The sequence below is a fragment of the Orcinus orca genome, chromosome 1 (assembly GCF_937001465.1).
Source record: "Orcinus orca chromosome 1, mOrcOrc1.1, whole genome shotgun sequence".
NCBI lineage: Eukaryota > Metazoa > Chordata > Mammalia > Artiodactyla > Delphinidae > Orcinus > Orcinus orca.
Window position 1 is genome coordinate 50,449,882 of NC_064559.1, and position 18,948 is coordinate 50,468,829.

Below are 18,948 nucleotides of genomic sequence, written 5' to 3' on the forward strand. Positions count from 1 at the left end.
AGAGTATATATAATAGGAGGTATGCACAGAGAAAGATGGAATGCCAAAATCTCTTCCACCATTTTCCACACAACCTGCCAATACTCTAAACTAGTATAACACATCAGATCTAAAAAAGCCATCTGAAACAATTCTTAATCTCAGAGTCCAAGACTGTGATGTCTTTTTATAGAAACCTCATTTGACGCATTTTCTTTCAAATTGGGTATCAGAAATAGAGTAAAAGTTAAATTATCCCAAACTTTACCAGGACTTCTGAAACATCTATTCAAATATTTAACCTAGGAAGCATCTCATCAATCACAGTATCAATTCACTTTGAGATTTAATTAAAAATAACAAAACAAAAAGACAACCCTCAGAATGGGAGGAAATATCTGCAAACAAAGCAACCGACAAGGGATTAATCTCCAAAATATACAAACAGCTCATGAAGCTCTGTATCAAAAAAACAAACAACCCAATCAAAAAATGGGTGGAAGATCTAAATAGATATTTCTCCAAAGCAGACATACAGATGGCAAAGAACGTGAAAAGATGTTCAACATCATGAATTATTAGAGAAATGCAAATCAAAACTACCATGAGGTATCACCTCCACCATCCAGAATGGCCATCATCAAAAAATCTACAAACAATAAATGCTAGAGAGGGTGTGAAGAAAAGGGAACCCTCCTACACTGTTGGTGGGAATGTAAACTGGTACAGCCACTATGGAGAACAGTATGGAGGTTCCTTAAAAACCAAAAATAGACCTACCATATGATCCAGCAATCCCACTCCTGGTCATACATCGGAGAAAACCATAATTCAAAAAGATACATGCACTCCAATGTTCACTGCAGCACTATTTACAATAGCCAGGATATGGAAGCAACCTAAATGTCAATCGACAGAGGAATGGATAACGAAGATGTGGTACATATATACAATGGAATATTAGTCATAGAAAAGAATGAAATAATGTCATTTGCAGCAACATGGATGGACCTAGAGATTGTCATATTGAGTGAAGTAAGTCAGACAAAGACAATTATCACATGATATCGTTATATGTGGAATCTAAAAAAAGGGTACAAATGAACTTACCTACAAAACAGAAGTAGAGTTACAGATGTAGAAAACAAACTTATGGTCTACTAATGTTTACTTAAGTGTGGCCAATGAATCACCTTTAGTAGAAGCACCATGAGGTGCATGTTAAAAATGTATAAATTTCTGGATCATCACCCTAATCCTAGTGAATCAGACTGAAGGTGGGCCCAATATTATGCATTTTAAAGTAATACTTCATGGTGATTCACACATATACCGAAGTTTGAGGATCCCAGCATTACATCATGCTGCCTTGTTGGAAATAACTTTTTAAAGTAGAAAAAGGAATGGATTCAGAGACTGAGAATTATGGTTTTGCTACTTACTGCCATGTGACTCAGGGCAGGCAATTTAACCTTCCTGATATATTAAAATAATAATAACATCTACTTTCTCTTAGGGTTAATATCAGGTTCAAAATGAAATAATGTGTGCCAAGATGCTACATATTGACAAATAGCTCTATTAGAATAATAGAATATAAAGAGCTGAAGGAGCCTTAGAAAGACAGTCTAGGCCAACTCCATTTTAATTTTTTTTAATGAAAATAACTATTTTCCTGTTTATAAAAGAACTGTACATTCACCATAAAAAGTTCATAAAAGGGCAAACAAAGTGAGAGCACTGGGCAATCATATTACCTATAAATGTTATTTTATTCATTTAAAATTTTAATATTCTTTTCATTTTATAATTATAATCAGAAGAATGTTAAATAATAGTGATGATTGCAGATATTCTCATGTTAGTCCAGATTTTAATGAGAATGTCTCTAACATTTCCCCTCTAGTCATGATTCTAGTGGTTAGTGTGGGATGCTGATCGATAGATTGTGTGTGTGTGTATACATATATGTGTATATATGTGTGTATATACTGATCCTATATGTATACACAGTACTTGCTATATTTAAGAAGTATCCTTAAAAAAAAAAAGAAGTATCCTTATGTATTTTTTAATTAATGAATGTCTCTGGCATCTATCTAGATGATCAATCACATGGCTTTTCTCCTTCTGTCTAGTGATATGGTAAAATATTCCTAAATTATCTTAGTCGTGGTAACTCCAAAGCCCATGTTCTTTCTCTCAACATGAAACACTGCCATTCATTAAGATGGCGCTTTTAAAATTCTTACTGGCAGAGGATTTGATTAAACTGAGCAGAGAGATGGATCTGGCTTTCTAGGCAAAGACATTCCACTTTCTGCAACAGAAGGTTAAATGAAGGATAAATTTTAAACACTGATTTCAAATATTAATTTTTTTTTAGTTGAGGAAGGAAACATAGTTAGTCATATATTCATAACTGAGAAGGAAGAGGAAGATTATACAACGGATCCTAGACTTTCAGTTCATCCTTCTTCAGTGATTCAGTATTTTCTACACCAGCTATGAAACGTTCTGCAAGCTTCAATATTCCACTTTGGTGGATGTTCATTTCTTTTGAAAAGACTTCCTGGTAAAGTTAAAACAGCTGCAAGCAGTACAATTCTACTTTTAAAAGAAATATGCTCTAGGGTATTATTCAGAGGCAACCAAAAAGTATTTACAGAGAGCCCTGAGAATCCCACATGAGGAAACAAAGAAATGTAACACATCAATGTGATATTTAAGCAGTAGGTAGATGCTTTATTTTCCCTCCTATTAAGTAGCAGCACTATTTTTTTAATATGTGAAGAAAATACTGCTTTTAATATAAGAAAAATTTCACTCTAAACATTTCAATTAAAACCACATCTTATACCTCATTCAAAATACTACCAGTGAAACTAAGTATTAGCTTACTGGTCTTTGTTTCCATATTTTACTCACTACATTCTAGGAAGCATGCTGGAATGTTTATTAACAATATATATTAAGGAAATAGCCAGCCAGCTTTAACAAATACCTAATTACCTCTGGTATTTCTCAGGAAGTGAATTTCATGACCCTAACAAAGAATAAAACTCTAAACAAATTATTCATGTCAATCCATTCTTCCATCACTTGCAACAATGTCAATATGTTACTGTTTGTCTCCCTTCGATTCAAGAAAGACTTTCAATTTTCTTCCAGAGAGAAATTATTTATATAGTTGAGGTGACTCCACATTGCTCTTACTAATAAAAGCATGTGACTGTTAATGTGAGATAGCTAGTTCCTGGCAATGTCTTTGGTTTTCCACGAATGTGGCCATTAGGACAAAGGGATCACAAAGTGGGCCTAACCATATAAAAGTACAGTCTAATTATTCTCTCTCAATGTACCTTTGTGCTTCCCCAAACACAAATTTATCTGGCACTTGTAGGGATAGCACACTACCCTATCTGATCTTCCTTTGTTTACTACGAGTTTAACATTTCACCTTTGGGAAGAGCTCAGGTCATTCTATAACATTAGAAGGCAGTATGGTAGAGAAAAATAATCACAAGACCTGGGTGTGAATTCTAGCATGGTCACCTACTTGCTACTTGACTTTGGAGCTATATTGTTTGTACTCAGATTCACAACCTACATTCTTCCACTTCATAGCTGTACGACCAGCAAGTAACTTAACCTCTCTGTTTTGAATTTCCTCACCTAAAAAATGACGATCAAGTGATTACCTCCAACAAAGACTCTCCTTTTTATTTTGGACCATACAGAATTTATTCTGGCAAACAGAAGCAGCCACATCCTCATTCTAGAGGTACTCGTAGTTGCAGTTCTAGAGATAACATTGGTGTCCAGCATTGGTAGTGTTGGGAATACAAGCTGTGATGTCTTCACTGCCTGTGGGGATTTCTGTAAGCTACTCAACATCCTTTAAATAAATCTTTCTTAAGATAACCAGAGGGTTTCTGGTGGTTGTGATATGAATCTTGGGCGTAGGGGGTTATTGGAAGGCAAAAACCCTGTAGTTTTAGAAACCATCTTGGAGACTGAGGACTTGGATTTCTCTCTCCTTTCCGAAAGTGTCATTTAGTACATGTGTATTTCCACAGCAAGTGAATAATAATGGCAAGACACAAAGTGTGGTAGCCATTCTCTAAAATGGCATCCAATGTTCCTTGCCCCTTGGTATTCACATCTCTCCGTAATTCCCTCCCACATTATTCCAGGGTCAGTCTGTAGCACCCAGCAGAAGTGATGGATGGATAAAGACTCTCCTTGACTTAAGTATAGTCAGCCTCCTCTAAGTTCCTTAGGCCGAAACTTGGTGTCCATCCTTGTCAAGCATGCATCACCCAGTTGTAGCAAGAATCTTGCTAAGTCAGTTTAGAGAGAACCCTTTACCCTTGATATCTGATCACCTCAATCTCTCATCAAATTCTTCATCCTCCACCTTTGGCATCTGATCATCCTGATCTGATTTCAGCAAAAATCCTGTCAAGTCAGTTTAGCCAAAATCCTCCCTTACCCTTGATGTTTCCTTTTAGCAATTTTCCACTCATTGACCACCACCCTGCTCCTTGGCTATAAATCCCCACTGGTCCATTCTATATTCAGAATTGACCCCAGTTCTGTACTGAGATGACTTTTCCTCTATTGCAACAGTTCCTGAATAAAATTTGCTTTTGCCAATTTAACTACCATTCAGCTCTGATTCTAATACCTCATAATGTTGCTGCAAAGATTAAATGAGTTAATACATGTTAAATGCTTAAAAGAATGTTAGCTCATAGAAGTATTCAATAATTATTAGCTTTAAATAATATCATTATTCTTTGTGGCCTTTCCCGTTGCGGAGCACAGGCTCCGGATGCACAGGCTCAGCGGCCATGGCTCATGGGCCTAGCCGCTCCATGGCACGTGGGATCTTCCTGGACCAGGGCACGAACCCGTGTCCCCTGCATCAGCAGGCGGACTCTCAACCACTGCGCCACCAGGGAAGCCCAATATCATTATTCTTCATCTACTATTTGCAGGTGCTTTGGGTGACTTTTGACCAGCCACTGTATAATATTCCATGTACCATAAACTCACTGTAATTAAATTATTCTCCTACTGCTGGACATTCATAAGATTACTTTTGATATTTACTATATAGGGCTGTGAACATATATTCATTTATACCCACTTCTCTAATCACTTCCTTAGGAAAAAGTTATGGAAAGGGAGTTACTAAGTCAAAAGGTATGAATGATTTTAATACTCTTGATAGAATTACCAAATTGCTTACCAATTTATACTCAATCAACAGAATGAGTGTTCATCTCTCCACATCCTTGCCAGCAATTTGTATCATCACTTCCTTGATTAAATATGATTTTAATTTGCATTTCTTTTGCTACTAGTAAAGTAGAACATTTTTCATGTTTATTAGCCATGTTTATTCTACAATATTATGTTTATATCCTTTTCCAATTAAAAAAAATCAGTTAAAATTAATTTGTTTTGTGGTGATTAGATTACAGTTTAAAAATATCCACTCCTTTCTTCCGTGACTCTTACTCCATTGATGTTGGGTTTAATAATTTGCTTTGTCTGTTCAGGATGGGCAGACTTCCTTTAGGCTTGGCTATATGACTTCTTTTGGCCAGTGGGAGGTTAGCAGATGTGAGACAAGCAGACTTAAAAAGTGTTTGTGCAATAGTAATTGTTTCTGCTAGTACCACATATCCTTGGATAACTGCTGCCCCTTCGGCTGGGACCCGAAAATGAACAAACATGTAACAAACTCAAACCCAACTTTCAGGAAAGAGCCCAAAACCTAATGGCAACAGCAGCCTAAAGCCGTGCTATTCAGCTAGAATAGCTAGTCCCCAGCCTAGTTCCACCAATTCCCAGCTGACCCGCAAACATAAAGGAGAATAAATATATACACATATATAAAGGAGAATAAATTACTGCTGTTTTAAGCTGCTGAGTTTTGGGGTGGTTTATTATGTAGCGATATCTGATTAGTACACTTATTGTATTATATTATGAAACTCTGAAAGAAAGAGATTCATGTATAATCTACTACTTATATTCCCTAGAGTAACATATACCTAGCAGGAACTTAGGCCTCATAATTCATTTGCCTGCTCAGTTTTTCTCTTTTTTTCTTTTCTTTTTGCTGAAAATACCTAGACACTATACCTTTTCTTGATGTTTATACTTTTCACCAATAAGAGCCTCATGTAAAATTATATATAATATAAAATAATATATAAATTAAAATTAAAAATTTTATTTGCAAGTACTTGTCTTTAAATTCTTTTTCAATTAGACAAATTGCTCCGTAAGTTGAATTCATAAATAATTTTGACCTTGTTCTTTTAAACATCACAGATCCTCCAGCAGTATCTAAACAATAATAGAGATTGTTTTTAAACTTTAAATTTTTGTGCATGAGTGTTTCAAAAGCAACACAATTTACATAGAAATGCTAACAAATTACATCTATCAGTTATAAGAGCAATTAAGAAAACAAAGGTGATTAGAGAAAAGTCAACAAAAACAGCTTCAGGGTATAAGGACAAGTGTTTTTTTAAAAAGCTTCTTCTTTTATATGACAAAGATGATACAAAAATATAATTTATTCAAAGCTATAATTAATGTTTTAAAAGAAACTTAAGGTGAAATATAAATGGGATTGTTAGTGTAATATTTATAAAATCATTTAAAATCAGCACAATGTAGGCTTCCCTGGTGGCGCAGTGGTTGAGAGTCCGCCTGCCGATGCAGGGAACACGGGTTCGTGCCCCGGTCTGGGAAGATCCCACATGCCGCGGAGCGGCTGGGCCCGTGAGCCATGGCCGCTGAGCCTACGCGGCCGGAGCCTGTTGCTCCGCAACGGGAGAGGCCACAACAGTAAGAAGCCCGCGTACCGCAAAAAAAAAAAAAAAAAAAAAAAAAAATCAGCACAATGCCAAGTAGATACAAGTTACTCAAGAAATACTATTAAAGTCCATTTAATAATCAGAAAGAAACAATACCTCACATCTGATTTTATAGCATCAGCAGGATTTAAGCCAATACTGACAAATGGTGAATTCTAAAATAATCTATCTCGGGCTTCCTTGATGGCGCAGTGGCTGAGAGTCCTCCTGCCGATGCAGCGGACGCGGGTTCGTGCCCCGGTCCGGGAAGATCCCACATGCTGCAGAGCGGCTGGGCCCGTGAGCCATGGCCGCTGAGCCTGCGCGTCCGGAGCCTGTGCTCCGCAACTGGGGAGGCCGCGGCAGTGAGAGGCCCGCGTACCGCAAAACAAACAAACAAACACAACAAATAAAACAAATAAAATAATCTATCTCTTTTCTGCCTTATTAGTTAAGCTACAGAAATTACAGCGAAATGTATCAAATTTCAAAAGGGTTAAAGATTTGAGCTACTTTCAATACTAAGTCCAAAATGAAAGCATTTATTCAAATGAGTTGTTTTAAAAAATTTTGTGTATGTCTTTAAAAAGTTAATGGAACAAAAGTTTCCCTAGAGATTAAAAAAAAAAAAAGCATTTCTACTATAGTATAACAAGACTAAAATTTGGAAATTGTGGCATAGCAGCTCATTATTCAGGGTAGAAACAGCATAACAAACTGGCCATACCCCCAGAGAGGAAGCACTTCAGGACTATGTGTGCTCACCCAAAACAATGAAATGACTATTTGCACTGAAGGCACTGAACTACTGCTGAGGAATCCTCATTAGGGGACACAGCACCTCTTACAGAATGTTAAACAAGGAGGGATCTAGAAGATATACGAGATCTGGGCACTGGAAAACAACCAAGCAAAGAAATACAAATGAACTCGGCTTTTAAGTGAGTAGAGAGTATCTCTTTTTTTCCAAGTATTTTAAAATGTCTAATAGTAAATGCTAACAAATGCTAACAAAGGAGTCTAAAGTAAAACATGAAGTATTTTTTAAGAGAAGTTTTTTTTTCTTCTATGTATTCAGAGAACAGCAAAGAGCAAAATCCACTAAGAATTTATAAATATTTTAGAATGTTAGAAACTGTAAATGAAAACCAGAAAATCTAATGAAGTACTCTCTCCCCATCAATGGATTAGAAATAATAACACAATGGCTTTTTTATTACTGTACCTCCCACAGGCTTTTCCTTGCCAAGGCCAAGAAACCTCAAGGATACACAAAAACCACTTAAAGTACTTTCCTGTCTCCTCCACTCGCAATTCCAACAAAAAACTTGTAGGAATTGGCTTCTAATTTAGGCTTGTAACGAAATGCGAATTCTTAAAATAAGATTGGCTGAGAGCTAAATCCTTTGTTTCTAAAATCAAAGATAGAAAATAAAATATACTGAAATGTTTAAAGTGTTTCCTTCTTACTACAAGGGCTAGCTGCAGTATTATCATACTTATTCTCCCAATAATGGGCCTAACCCCCCTCCCTCACCTTTTAAAAAGTGATTCTAAGTATAGCATTAACCCTTGCGTCTCCATTTTTACAAATCATGTGGCATAAGACATAACCTTTGAAACAATCTTGAAAATGCCTCCAATAATGCTGTTACTATGGTAACTCTTGTAGGCTAGTTCTCTGAAAAGACTCAGATTCCTGAGTCTAAACAAAGTTACCTCACCATTTTCTACACTTCTCCCCCCTGAGAAAATTTATCCTTTGCAATAGCATATACACATTCAATTGAAAAAGATCAACCTCATTAACCATGCAGAATCTATTCTTTTTAATTTAATGATCATTTCTAGTCTATGTTTTCTGATACATTTCTCTTGGAATATTGTCCAAGAAAACAATAGAAATCAAATTCTGCTTTTGATCACCATTCAATGTCAAATTTTCTGTCATGGGTTCCTTTGTCTTTTTGGTAAAAAAATTTAGTGATATAAATATTTAATATGTAGCAACTATAAAAAGTGTTTTTTTTTTAATTTTAGGGATATCATTAAACTACAACCAATGGTCCCTCTAAAAAATGCTTGTGTTTTTAAAAGTTTGACTGTGGGCACATGAATCAAGTTCAGTCAGTAAACAGCTGTGTTACTTGAATAAAAAACCAAACACATTCCTAATTGATACTTACCCAGTACAACATCCTTATCCACACACCCACACACACTCAAGGTGATCATAAGTGTTTCTTGTGAAAAGACTTTCCATAAAGGAAGACACACATATACTAGCTCTAGACAGTAAAGAGAATTATATTTCATCTAAAGATAAATTCCACTTGTACAGCAAGTCAGAATTTCTTGATTTCATGTGCGCTACCTTATTTGATCCTTACAACAAATCTGTGACATAAACAGAACAGATACTCTGATCTCTGCTTTAAAGGTAGGGTTTTATCTGGGGTTGGGGTGGGGGAACGCCCTAGGGATAAAGATGAACAAAACTGGGAAACAGTAACACTTGTAACACTTCTATCACTCATAAATTACACGGACTTGTGTTCTGACACATAATGGGATAAGTGGAATCCTCCCCAACTTAATATAGATAATAAGATACAGCTTAACCATAACCTCTGGGAAGTCTTCTCTACGCTTCCCTTCCTGAGGCCTAGAGGCTGGGTTAGGAACTTAAGCTGTATGTAGGCTGTTCTGGTAACCCTGCCATCTCTTTACTCTCTATTTTAACGTCTCTTTTTTAAATTGTGCTAAAGAGCACAGCATAAAATTTACCACCTTAACCGTTTCTCAGTGTACAGTTCAGAAGTTTTAATTATATTCACATTGTTGTGCAACCAATGAATGCCTTTTTACCTATTTCCCCTACTAGATCATAAATTCTTAAGGGCAAGAATCGTGTCTTGTTTGTTGTTCTTTTTTTACTGCCTGGCACAGCCTGATACATAGAATATTCTCAATAATTCTTAATCTATGAACCTACTTACCCACTCACCTCCCTACCTAATTCAGAATTAAAGCTAAAAAATGAGGTGTTTACACAGGGGTATACATAAGTATATTAATTTCAGTCAAAACTCTGTTGTTGTCGTGTATCGATTTATTACGCTTTCAAAACTGTTGTTGTCGTGTATCGATTTATTGCACTTTGCAGACACAGTGTTTTTTACAAATTGTGTTGAGCAAGTCTACAGGCACTATTTTTCCTTTTGCTTACTTCATATTTCTGTCAAATTTTGTTAATTCTTGCAATATTTCACAAACTTTTTCATTATTATAATAATTGTTATGATGATCAGTGACCTTTGATGTTTCTAATGCAAAAGCATGAGAAGGTTCATTGAAGTCTCAGATGATGGTTAGCATTTTTAATGGTAAAGTATTTTATTTATTATTATTATTATTATTTAATTTTTATTGGAGTATGGTTGCTTTACAACGTTGTGTTAGCCTCCACTGCACAACAAAATGAATCAGCCATACACATACAGATATCCCCTAACAGTAAAGTATTTTAAATTAAGGTATGTAAAGTCAGAACTTTTTCTGATTTGGCTGACTGGTTTTCTAATTAGGGTATATAGCAGATATTCTCTATAAATTGGATGAGTGTAATCTGCAGCTCCAAAATTTGTTTTCAAAAATACATTTAAAAAATGTGTTAAAGCATTTCATCAAAAACACTGCATTGAAAAATGTATTAAAATTAACAATATTTTAATTTTCCTAATTGTTTCTTGAGTATGTTGAACTAAACAAGGAGCCTTTAAAACTAAATATATGATTGGTCCTACTCAAGCTTTTTGGTATACTCTCCAGAAAAAGAGAAAGTGAATGACTCTAGTGACTAGTTAACAAATCGTTTTTCATTCAGTTTATGTTCAATTCTTTACTCAGTTTATTTTCAACTCTTTGCTTTCAACAAAGAAAACTTGATAGATCACAAAAAATAATTATTAATAATAGTTTACTATGCAATTTTGGGGGGCATATAATTCAGAATTTGTCCAAAAAACTGAGGGACAATGCAACAACAAAATTTCCATTCTTACGTATATAGCAATGCTAACAAAGTTTCTCAGGATTTACTTATATAAAAACTGAAAAATGGAAGAGTAATAAGTAATATAAATTTACCTCATTAAGAAACATTGGGACTTCCCTGGTGGCAGAGTGGTTAAGAATCTGCCTGCCAATGCAGGGGACACAGGTTTGAGCCCTGGTCCAGGAAGATCCCACATGCTGCGGAGCAACTAAGCCCGAGTGCCACAACTACTGAGCCTGTGCTCTAGAGTCCACGAGCTGCAACTACTGAGCCCGTGCACCTAGAACCTGTGCTCTGCAATAAGAGAAGCCACTGCAATGAGAAGCCCGCACACCGCAACGAAGAGTAGCCCCCACTTACTGCAACTAGAGAAAGCCTGTGTGCAGCAATGAAGACCCAACACAGCCAAAAATAAATAAATAAATATTTTTTAAAAAATAAATATTTATGTGTAATAATTATTAAAATTTGTAATGTTATGTTGACAACTATAGATAAAATCAGAGTAATGATAATTACAACACAGAAAGAAAAAAATTATTCTAACAAGTATTTTTCCTAATAATAGGAATTTATATTCCTAGTAACTAATTTTCCTACTAATAGGAAATTAATAATTTAATTTCAATTTACATGCTATGTATCAGACAAAAGTCATTAAAACAAAAGTATATTATACTAAAATAAAGTTCAATGGGACAGAGATGTAAAATTTCTGACTATTGTAGAATTGCTTCATTAAAAAAAATTAAATCATGGTATAATGCCTCTATATTTAGATTACCTGGGTACACTTAGTAGAAACACTTAGCAGCTTTAAAAAAAATGTGAATATTTAAAATTTACTGGAAAAGATTTTTTTGTAATTATTTAAATTTAAGACAAAAAATTTCAGACATAAACTTAAAAATGTCTGAGAAGTAATATAATTTAAAATAATAAAATAAAGATAATAAAGTAATATATCAATAGTTTAAAAGGTTATTTGAATGGGTACATGAACAACAAAAAAAAATCTAAGGACAATACTATCCAAACCACTGCTTCTAGCTTTAGGTGTTCAGATTTGGAGTGTTTGCAGATTCGAGGAATTCAGATTTTCAGCTTCTTACTGAATGGTATCAGTATAGTTAAAGACATGTTATATCCTAAAATATTCAACCAAAAAAAAAAAAAAGAAAAGAAAAACCAGTACTCAATTTTACCCAGGATGGGAGAAAAGTGAAGGGTTATTAAGCCATAGGGTAGCATGTATCAAATTAACTGCCTGACTTAGAAATTCTCTATTAACAACCTTCTGAATCATGATGCATGCCTGGACTGAAAAATAGCATTCTTCACCAAGAGTTAAAATTTGGGGAGCTTTCATGGATAGGAAGAATTAATATTGTTAAAATGACCATACTACCCAAGGCAATCTACAGATTCGATGCAATCCCTATCAAAATACCAATGGCATTTTCTGCAAAGCTAGAAAAACAAAAAAACCCAAATTTGTATGGAAACACAAAAGACCCCCCCAAACAGCCAAAACAATCTTGAGAAAGAGCAAAGCTGGAGGTAACACGCTCCCTGATTTCAAACTATACTATAAAGCTACAATAATCAAAACAATATGGTACTGGCACAAAAACAGACACATGATTAGTAGAACAGAGAGCCCAGAAATAAACCCATGTATCATAAGTATTGGGTTGGCCAAAAAGTTCGTTCGGGTTTTCCATAACAGCTTATGAAAAACCCGAACAAACTTTTTGGCCAACCCAATACTTATGATCAATTAAACTGTGACAAAGGAGGCAAGAATATACAATGGGGAAAAGAAAGCCTCTGCAATAAATGGTGCTGGGAAAACTGGACAGCTATAGGCAAAAGAATCAAACTGTACTACCTTTTCACATCATATACAAAAATACACCCCAAATGAATTAAAGACTTAAATGTAAAACCCGAAACATTAAAACTCCTAAAAGAAAACATAGGCAGTATGCTCTTGACATCAGTCTTAGCAATATTTTTTTGGATATGTCTCCTTAGAAAGGGAGACAAATGCAAAAATAAACAAATGGGACCTAATCAAACTAAAAAGCATTTGCACAGGGAAGGAAGTTATCAACAAAACGAAAGGGCTGCCTATTGAATGGGACAAGATATTTGCAAAGGACATATGAGGTAAGGGGTTAATATCCAAAATATACAAGTAACTCATACATCTCAACATGCAGAAAAACCCAACCTGATTAAAAAATGGGCAGAGGACCTGAACAGAAATTTTTCCAAAGAAGACATTCAGATGGACATCAGGCACATGAAAAGATGCTCAACATCATTAATCATCATGGAAATGCAAATCAAAACCACAATGATATATCACCTCACACCTGTCAGAATGACTATTATCAAAAAGACAATGAGAAACAAGTGTTGGAGAGGGTGTGGAGAAAAGGGATCCCTTGTGCACTGTAGGTGGGAATTTAAATTGGTGCAGCCATTATGGAAAACAGTATGGAGATTCCTCAAAAAATTAAAAATAGGACTACCACACAATCCAGGAATTCCACTTCTGGGAATTTTTCTGAAGAAAATAAAAGCACTAATTTGAAAAGACATATGCACCACTGTGTTTACTGCAGTATTATTTATAACAGCCAAGGTATGAAAGCAATCTAAGTGTCCATTGATAGATGAATGGATAAAGATGTGGGGGGTATACACACACACACAATGGAATATTACTCAGCCATAAAAAAGAATGAAATCTTGCCATTTGCCACAACATGAATGGACTAGAGGGTATTATGCTAAGTGAAATAAGTCAGACAGAGAAAAACAAATAGTATATGATTTCACTTATAAGTGGAATCTAAAAAACAAACCAAAAAAAGAACAAACATAACAAAACAAAAGCAGACATACATACAGAGAACAAACTAGTGGTTGCCAGAAGGGAGGCGGGTTAGGGGATGAGTGAAATAGGTGAGGGAGATTAAGAGGTATAAAATTCTAGTTATAAAATAAATAAGTCATGGGGATCTAATGTACAGCATAGTAATTATAGTCAATAATATTGTGATAACTTCTTATGGTGACAGACAGTAACTAGACTTATCATGATCACTTTGTATTATATAGAAATACTGAGTCACTATGTTGTACACCTGAAACTAATATAATATTGTTAAGTCAATTATACTTCAAGGAAAAAAAAAAAACTATTAGAAGGCACTGGAAAGCCACCAAAAGCAGGCAAAAAGCCTGAGCTTACTTTGAAAAGATGTTGGCATAAAGAGTAAGAATTGTGAGTTTGTGGCTTTTTGCCTGAGGGTGCTCCCAATACCCTCTTTCTACTCCAGTCACAGAAAAATCAGTCTTACTGCCTCCAGGACAGAGTCAGGGTTGATGGAACAGCTAGAAATTTAAAGGGGTAATCCTTGAAGGGAGAGACCTGCAGAAAGGGTAAAATGCAAAATCTGAGTACAAAATCTACCAGTATCCCAGGCCGACCAATGGGTAAGCATGTACAATGGAGAGTCTGAGGAGCTAGCCAAACAGTAGGTGCACATGAGAGAGGAGTTAAAAAAAAAAAATTAAGGGAGCTTCAGGATGTATTTCTTTCACTGAGGTACTTAGTTAAATTACATCATTTAACAAGAGTGCCTCCACAGTGGTAAAGTTATTGGCTGCATTATCAATATTACTGCAAAGTGTTCTGCTGGACCAAATCACAAGCTTTACAAAAAACAACCAGCCTAATCTTTCAAGACCATCAGACACACAGCAGCAGTTCTGGAGCACTAGCTAAGGCTCCTAAATACAGCATCTCAATTAAAAAAAAAAAAATCACAGAAAAAGAACTTTTTATCAAAGTATCTAAAAATAATTGTAATAATTTCAATTGGTAACATTTCTTTACCACTCACAGATGAAAGTGCAGCCTCTAAGGTGCAGGCTGATACTGATTTAAATAGACAAAGAAGGAAGGCATTTTAGTAAAAGGAAGTGAGATCTTTGATTGACAGTTCTTAGGAGAAGGTTAAAAATTCAAAAGGAGTGCCTGTATGTGGCTCAGAACCTAAAAGCCTTTTTCTCCTCCCAACAGAAGAACAGTCTCAAGTAATAACTGGTTGCCATGGAGATAAGAAACTAGAGAGATCAGAGAACTCAATTTGCAGTTAAATAGGCTGGAAACAATCCTTACTACTTGGTGAAGGAAAGCGATTAAAAATATACATGATTGCCAGAGGGAATCTTCTTCACGTAGCATTTCCTAACCTCATTAATGAACAAGAAGTCTAAAAAACCAAATGCAAACCCAAGGTGTCTTGGATTGAACCCATTAAACAAATTCAGGACTTCAAACGTTATCAAAATCCTTTCTCTTCCAGATGACTTTGATTCTTTTTAACGGTACTTGTTAGTAAATACTGGAATGAGACTAAAATTGTGTTCAAGAACAAAGTAGTATACCTGACGGGACTGGAGCATCAATGGAAAAAAAAGAAGCATGACAAATGGAAAGGGAACCAGAGTAAGAAACAGATTCAAGTGGTGAAAATCCAGATTTTGAAAAATCTTTTCACAATCAATGAATACCTTTGTGAGTGCTGTAAAGGGCTGCAAACGTCACCGTGAAGAAAGTCGTGGAGTATTTCCCAGCATTAACTAAATGAGGAAAGGCCCTTTTTGTGTCTCGGTATCGGCGCAGGCACTGGATAAAGCGAAGCCAAGCAGGAATGCACTGAACAATAGCCCGCACACCGTATGAGTAATTGTGGCAAATTTCTGGTTCTGTGAAGATTTCAAAGAAGAAAAGACTACAATTAAAAAAAAATAACTTGTTCACATCATTTAGAGTCATATATTGTAACCACTAGGAAGTCCATAAAAGCAAGGAACCTGGGTTTCAGAATCACTTTTTTCTTTGCAACTATTATATTCTTAAACTTTTTAGTGGTTGATAAGCTGAGAAGAGAAGGTAAAATACACAGTAGGAACTTAGAAAAATCTGCTGGCTCAGATTTCTGACTATCTATTCTGGAATCACCTTCTTTGGAGTGTGGTAAAACTATAAGACAATTAGAAGATGAGTACACTAATCAAGGAGAAAAAAATTAGCTCTGAAACATCTGGAAAACCTATATATATCACTGGTGACTCCAGTCAATTTCATGAACTCCAAACCACTACAATATACCCACTATAGGTTGTTCACACTCTTGTTCTTTAAATAAAACGAACAAAGAAAACAAACAGCAGAGTTTATACTTTTAAAATGAGAAGAATAGAGTTCGTAAATCAATTTTCTTCAAATTCTGGAAATGTATCAGAGTGGTTCAACATACAATAGAATTGTGATCTGCTGGCATCAATGAAAATGTGTTGGCACTGGCTTCATTAACTTTTGTTAGTCAGATGTTACATAATCTGTCTAAAGTTGGTCTTTGTCATTAAGGCAAAATTCCTTAGTAACTTGAACACCTGGCATAAACAAAGAGTGATAAAAAGAGCCAAAAGAAAAATAAGGTCCCCAAGAAGAATTAAAAAACATCTATGAATTTCTCAAAGCACTTGATCTAATTTCTAAATTATCAGTATTTTTGATCATAGTAAAGCAATACTGTGATAGCAATTGTTGACACTAAAGCATCTGTGATTTAATTACCAATGTATTAGAAGTTTTTTAGTTTTAGAATTCTTTAAGTGTAAGTTGTAAATCTCCTGGCAAATGAATAGCTAAAATTATAATATATAATTTAAGAGCCAAATTATATCAGATAAAGAGATTGCTAAAGGAGTGCCAAGTACATTTAATTAAATTTGTAATATTATTGGATGATCTTAAATTTCTCAGTTATCATTCCCAGTATTTCTTGGTTTACACTGGCAGTTCAGTAGTGTGGATGCACATTCATACCCTACCTTCTGAATCATTTGGCAACAGGCCCCCACTTTCATCCCATTTGAGCTCAAAACTGTAGAAGCAGATCATATATTCCAGGTCCATCAGTATCACTGACAGGCTGTTCAGCTGATCGGCCAGCCAGAAATCAGCAAAGCCTACCTTATGGAAGGGGGCTGTAAATACTCGAAACTGGGAGAAAGAAAAAAAATCAGAAAACACAGAAACAAGAAAGTTCATATTAAATTTCTCTAATTCATGTCTGACCCTGCAGCATGATTACTTTAGTTGATAAAATGGAAACCAATGAACCAATCACAAACACAGGGACCTGGCAACAGTGGCTAGGTTGAGAATTAGTAATGAAGGGAATGAGTTGAATGGACAACTAAGAAAGGAATTAAAAGGGTGGGGCGGGGGAAGGCAGGAATAGCTACAGTCAGAAAACAGAAAGCAGAGAGGTGGGAAGAGCTGAAGTGGAAAGCACAGAGAATGGCACAAATGCACCGAGAGGACATTTAGCGTTAGTCTAAATTAAATTTTCCTGGAGACCCATGTGCTATGATAATTTCTGCAATATTCTCCCATCTTAGCTAACTGAATACAAAGCTCTTCTTTGCCTACACAGGATAGGAAGGGGAGGATAGCGCCTCGTCTGAAGTATGTATTATTCTCTAACCAAAGTCACTTTCATTTCACTAATGCCATGGTGATAATTGTATTTGTCTTCAAATTATGCCACAAAACTCAGCCCACATCCCACTGTTACAAAAACAATGATAAATAAATTCAGGTTACATGTCTTGAGCACTAATCCACTCTATTTTTCTCATAATGCATTTCTTATAATCCATTAACTATAACAATTCTGAGCTAGGTGTTATCCATATCCCCATTTTACAGAAGACCTATAACAATAACTCCTCCTGACTCTATTCTGTGGAAGCCTGTTTACTACTGCAAAGGAAAATCCTGGCGTTGCAGAGAGAGAAAGAATTAGATACTGACCATCAGAAATAAGCTCAAATTGTACAGACTGCCTTGAAAGGCCTTGAGTGAAGTGAAGATGGGATGAAGGCAGCTTTCCTCCTCACCCTGTTAGACCCTTTCTATCTTACACAGGTGAAAATGGACTCCTAAAACAAGGAATTCTGGCTAAGCAACAGTTTTGAGAAAATGAGTCTAAAGCTATAGCTCTCCTGCCATCTAGGTATATTCATTTAATGGACATATCCAGCCTGGGAGACTATGGCTCTCTTCTCTCAGACTTGGCTGGTTCTTTCTATTCTTTCTCTAAATAATTCCTTTGATTATTTCAGGGAAATAATAAATGACTATATTACAAATCAATCCTGGGTGTCAACTATCTATGACAGGTATTGTCTTGGAGCTTTGGAATTTAGACCAGGGGTCTACAGGACACAACACAGGCTTTAAGACATTACTTTCTGGAGCTGATATATTTTGTGTCCACGGTTCAATCTCTGATCACTCGCTTACTCTTTCAGAAAGCTGTTCAGTAAGCCAGATGAGATGTTACCATTTGCAACCATAAGCTCCAGATACAGCAAACTTTATTTTTTTTTTCAGGGTAGGGTGGGGTAGGAGGTATTAGGGATTGAGATGTTAATCATTTATGCACAAAGAGGTTCTGGTACCAGTTTATATAATATTTTAAGAAACTCTAGGTACAGAATGGATTTAAAAGATTCAAAGAGACAGAAACAAGAGAATAATTTAGGATATAACAACAAAGGATCAGGAAGTCTTACTCAGTCTAGTCATGGACTTTTGTGAAACTGGTAGCCTAGGGCAAACTTCTCATTTCTCACTGACGTTAGACAGACTACCATTACTGTCACAACCTGCCACACCCAGCCTCAAAACCTGGCTATTACAGAAAACCTCTGTAAGAGCAGAAGGGGAGGACAGTGTATTAAATAAGAAACAAAGAGATAGAGGGATGCACTAGAAAAGGAAAGGAGTGACATAAAATAAAAATTGGAAGGAAGGGAAAATTTACAGAAGAGAGAAGATGAAAAAAGAAAGAAAGAAGGGAGTGGTAAATATTGGTATAAGACAACTAATGAAGGTAAGAACATAATTATAGTCATTCATACATTTAACAAAGA

General features: G+C 35.6%; 1 protein-coding gene across 1 annotated transcript in view; it reads right to left on the reverse strand.

Annotated features, from left to right (window-relative positions):
• Positions 1-18,948, reverse strand: part of XPR1 (xenotropic and polytropic retrovirus receptor 1) — a 205,368-nt gene that overhangs the window by 31,091 nt on the left and 155,329 nt on the right. The window contains exons 10-11 of the mRNA XM_004269822.4: positions 16,837-17,008; positions 15,511-15,705 (exon numbers count right to left, since the gene is read on the reverse strand). Of these exons, the coding sequence (XP_004269870.1) occupies positions 15,511-15,705; positions 16,837-17,008 (367 nt within the window). The remainder of the gene's footprint in view (positions 1-15,510; positions 15,706-16,836; positions 17,009-18,948) is intronic.